At 35.9% G+C, this 4,333-nt stretch overlaps 1 protein-coding gene across 1 annotated transcript; it reads left to right on the forward strand.

Annotated features, from left to right (window-relative positions):
• Positions 1–389: 389 nt before the first annotated feature.
• LOC111997231 (uncharacterized) lies at positions 390–2,655 on the forward strand. Its single transcript, XM_065776232.1, has 3 exons — positions 390–486; positions 1,512–1,927; positions 2,092–2,655. Exons 1-3 carry the CDS (start codon positions 390–392, stop codon positions 2,653–2,655), a joined length of 1,077 nt encoding a protein of 358 aa, XP_065632304.1.
• The last annotated feature ends 1,678 nt before the right edge of the window (positions 2,656–4,333 follow it).

The raw sequence follows: 4,333 nt of genomic DNA on the forward strand, positions 1-4,333 counted from the left end.
GGGCTATCAAAGAAGTGTTATTTCCAGACTGGTTGGCTATTACTATGGTGGTAAAGATGAAGAATAAGAAATGAAGGGCCAACGTTGACTTTACTGACCTTAATTAAGCATGCCTCAAGGATCCTTTTCCCCTCCCAAAGATAGACTAGCTGGTGGATGCCACTTATGGCCATCCGAGGATGAGCATTCTAGACGCATTACAGGGATGTCACCAAATTGCCCTGGCCCTAAAAGACCAAGAGAAAACATCTTTCATCTCTCTTGAAGGCAACTACCATTACATGGTTATGCCCTTTGGATTAAAGAATGCTGGGGAGACTTATTAGCGATTGGTTACTCTAATGTTTAGGGAACAGATCAATAAAACAGTGGAGGTATATGTTGAAGATATGGTAGTTATGAATAAGAAGCTTGAGGAGCACATCTCGAACTTGGACGAGATATTTGAGATATTGAGGCATCACAAGCTGCACCCCAACCCTGCTAGTATTATTGGGCTTGGCTTCCACTATAGACTTTTTTTAGTTTTCATAGATCTACTGTTGACATAGTAAACTTCAAGGTCTCTTACAATTATAGTAACTACACCACATCTTGATTGCAGTAGTGGTTGGTGCAAAGTTCTTCACAACAACATGCTTCAATAGTGAACCATAAATAACTTAATACAAAACCATAGATGCACAAAAGTCGCAGAAACTTTTCTCTAATGCGTATGTCTTGTGTATGATGATGGCTATGAAAAATAGTATTTAAGTAGTCTTAGAACCCCTGGTGCACGAATTCCAAGATTGCGATTTCATTAACAGCTAAATTGAGAATTTTGCTATTCAAAGCTTGATTGATTGGCTAGTGATCATGAGGTATAAGTAACCTTGATCGATTGGTATTTCATGCACATTAGTGCATAAATCAAGGATAATTTATGGAGCTTGGATGAATGTTGTGAATTGAGAAAAGAAAATGTGTCGCAATAGTGAGAAGAAAAAAAATCTATGGATGCGAGAAAAAAGACAAATAGATTTTTTTTAGCTGTTAGACATATATTAGAGAAGATAAAATTTTTTGTGTTTTCTAGGGAGAAGCTTTTTTTGGGTGCTATAACCACGGAATGTTGTTGTATCCCGGGTGAGTTCCTATTATTTCCTAGAGAGAACATATTATCGTATTGATTGTGGATCTGAAGTTAGGCATAAAACTCAAGAAGATATTGTAACTAATTTTATAATAGTGAATTTACTTGAAGTTTTTGCGGTAGTAGTTTTTTTTTTTCCTTAAAGGAGAAAGGATTTTTCACTTAACTTTTTATGTTTTTCTATCTACTAGATATCTTGGCTTGGTAAATTTAGTGATAACATTTTTATAGATTGATTAATTTTCTTAATTGATTTTCTTATTTAATACAAAATTTGTGGCGCACATTCACTCTTATTCTGTAGATCTATTCGATTCTTTAATATATTCATTTCTCATTGAAGTATGGCTACTTTCTCTTTCACGGTCAATTCCAGGGTTAAAGTTAAAGCAGGAAAACTCGAAGCAATCTCAAGCCAATGAACTATTTGAAAAGTGTCTTCAGGCTTACAGAGGTGATGTTGAGAATCCATCAGTGATTCCACATGTTCTGTTTGATGCAGCAGAAGCAGGAAACATTGAGTGCTTGATCATGCTTATTCGTTTTGACCTTGATCTATTATGGAAAACAAGAAATAGTAAAAGCATATTTCATGTTGCTGTTGAGAAGCGCCATGAAAGCATGTTCAATTTACTTAATGAGATAGGTTCTGTTGGAGATATAATAATAAATACAAAAATTGAAGATACAGGCAACATTCTGCATTTAGCTGCAGGATTGGCACCTAAAGAGAAGCTGAATGCTGTATCAGGAGCAGCTCTTCAAATGCAACGAGAAATGTTATGGTTCAAGGTACTTATATTCTTTGAGTAGTGTGTGTTGAACCATAGAATGTTCACTCCTGTTTCCACATAGATTTCATTTCTACCCAAACTTTTCAGCGTTTTTGGACTAAACAGTCTCTCAAAAAACTAACAAGTCTCTCATGTGACGTTTCCTGTGATTTATAATGGAAGGAGGTGGAAAAGGTTGTACCACCTGCGTTCAAACAAATGAAAAATGGAAACGAAGAAACACCATATGCTTTATTTGCGAGGACACACGAGGAGTTAAGGACGAAGGGAGAGAAGTGGATGATGGACACAACTAAGTATTCTATGGTGGTTGCTACACTAATTAGCTTTATAATGTTGACAGCCGCAAAAGCTGATGGATTAAAGGATAGTCCTAATCTTTTTATGGTCTTCTCAGTTTCAAGTGCAATGGCATTATTTTGCTCATTGACATCCCTAGTAATGTTCTTATCCATCCTTACCTCGCGTTATTCATACAACGACTTTCTTGTGTGCTTACCAGTTAGGTTGATGATTGGAGTTGCTTCACTTTTCATCTCAATTGCCGCCATGACTGTTTCATTTTCTGCATCGTTTTGGTCAGATCGGGAATTGCCATTAATCTTCGTTGTCAGTGGTTCATTTGCTTGTGTGCCAATCTTATGCGTGTTGCTGAAGTACCGTCTATTTGTTGATATAGTCCGATCTATCTTCTTTCGGTTTCGGAAACGTCGACGTCTACTTTAGGAGGAGGAATCTTATGGACTAATATGTAGCGGGTGTCTTACTGTGAATCCAACGCCCACTGCAGAATGCTGGCATATAAAATAATTATTGTTACTTTACTAGCGATGGCCAGTCTAGTGCGATTCTCAATCTTTCTGTTGTTTTCCTTTCTACGTATGTGTGAAATGACTATGAATAAATGTGTATTGTAACACTGGATGTTGAACACATATTATATTTTGCATTTAATTTAATTTTATTGTTTTGTATATTTATCTAAAATGTGTTATCTTGTACTAGTTTGGAACCCGCACCCTATGTAGGAGATGTTTTGATAACAAAGAAAGATCAAAACTCCACAGCTTTTTCACGGTTCACTCCACATGGAGAACATGAATTCGAACCCTTCCGCTTGTTGTAAGTGTGTGTGTGTTTGGGGGGGGGATTTTTTTTTTTTTTTTTTTTTTTTTTTTTTTTTTTTTTTTTAAGTTATGTAATTTTAAAACTTTATGGGTGCTTTGTTTTGACACAAACAATTTTTTATTCCTCATCGGGTTTGACATTAGTAACTCTATGATAATCTCTGTTTTTGTTTGTCTTCTTTAAGTATCCTTCGTCGGTTATGATGCCTTGAGTATCGCTTCATCAGTTATGATGCCTTATTTGTGTTAAACGTAGCTCTTCATAAGGGTAAAAAATAATGCTAAGTGTTTATACCCGTCGATTTAGGCTATACATTCGTTGGAATCTTTTGAAGGGAAGGAGGTTACTTCTCTTGAAGTATTTATTCCCGTTCGTCTTGGTTTATTTCGTAGTTTAAGCATTCTTCAGGAATAATTAAAGTAGGAGTGCATCCTCTCTCTCCTTTTTCTATTAAGTGTTTATGCTCGTCGATATTAAATTGGGCCAATGGATCCACTTGAAGTAGCATCCAGATTTTTCGAGTGATTGGGCACCTCATAGGTAGGACTTATAATTTTTTAAATAGCTAGGCATCGCCGGTGTCCTTAGTTGTTGTAGACACCGTGTTTTGTACTCGTTAATAAAGTTTGATCCCTAGCCCCAGTGATGAGCTTGACATTTGTCAACTGAGGGTAATTAAAGAATACACAATGGTTTGGAAGTAATCACAACTCAAAAGTGCTTCAATCACTTTGAGATTAATACTGAAAAATGAAATTTGCTCGCTATTTTGACCATAACCTTTGATCTATAAAGAATATTTGAGTGAGTTTCATTGGAAAGTAGACATCCTAGGCTTCAATTTGAACACAACTTTTGCCTAATTTGGACTTGTTTTGAGTGATTTATGACTATTTGAAGTTGGGCCAACTAGGCAGTCCGATTTTTTGTGTTTTAAAATATCATTTTAAGAGCCCAAAACATAATTATTTGATGTGAGCCGGCCCATGGACCCTTTAGCACGTCCAAAGATCATTAAATAGCCCCACAAAACCCTAATTTTACTTATAAATACTCACCTTATGCCTCCAATGAAAACCCTAGCTAGAGGTAGTGACTTTTTGGCCTCCTAGGGCAGCACCTTAGAACGTTTTTTACAAAATTAAAACCTCTCTTTAGTTAGTTCTAAGGTAGAAACTATTTTCCAAAATTGATTTCTTAAAAACCTTTTTCAATTAAATTTTGTTCCTGAGTTGTGATTACCTAAACTATTGTGTCCTTTTGATTATTCTTGTCC

Source organism: Quercus suber, unplaced genomic scaffold (assembly GCF_002906115.3).
Source record: "Quercus suber isolate HL8 unplaced genomic scaffold, Cork oak 2.0 scaffold_131, whole genome shotgun sequence".
Classification (NCBI taxonomy): Eukaryota; Viridiplantae; Streptophyta; class Magnoliopsida; order Fagales; family Fagaceae; genus Quercus; species Quercus suber.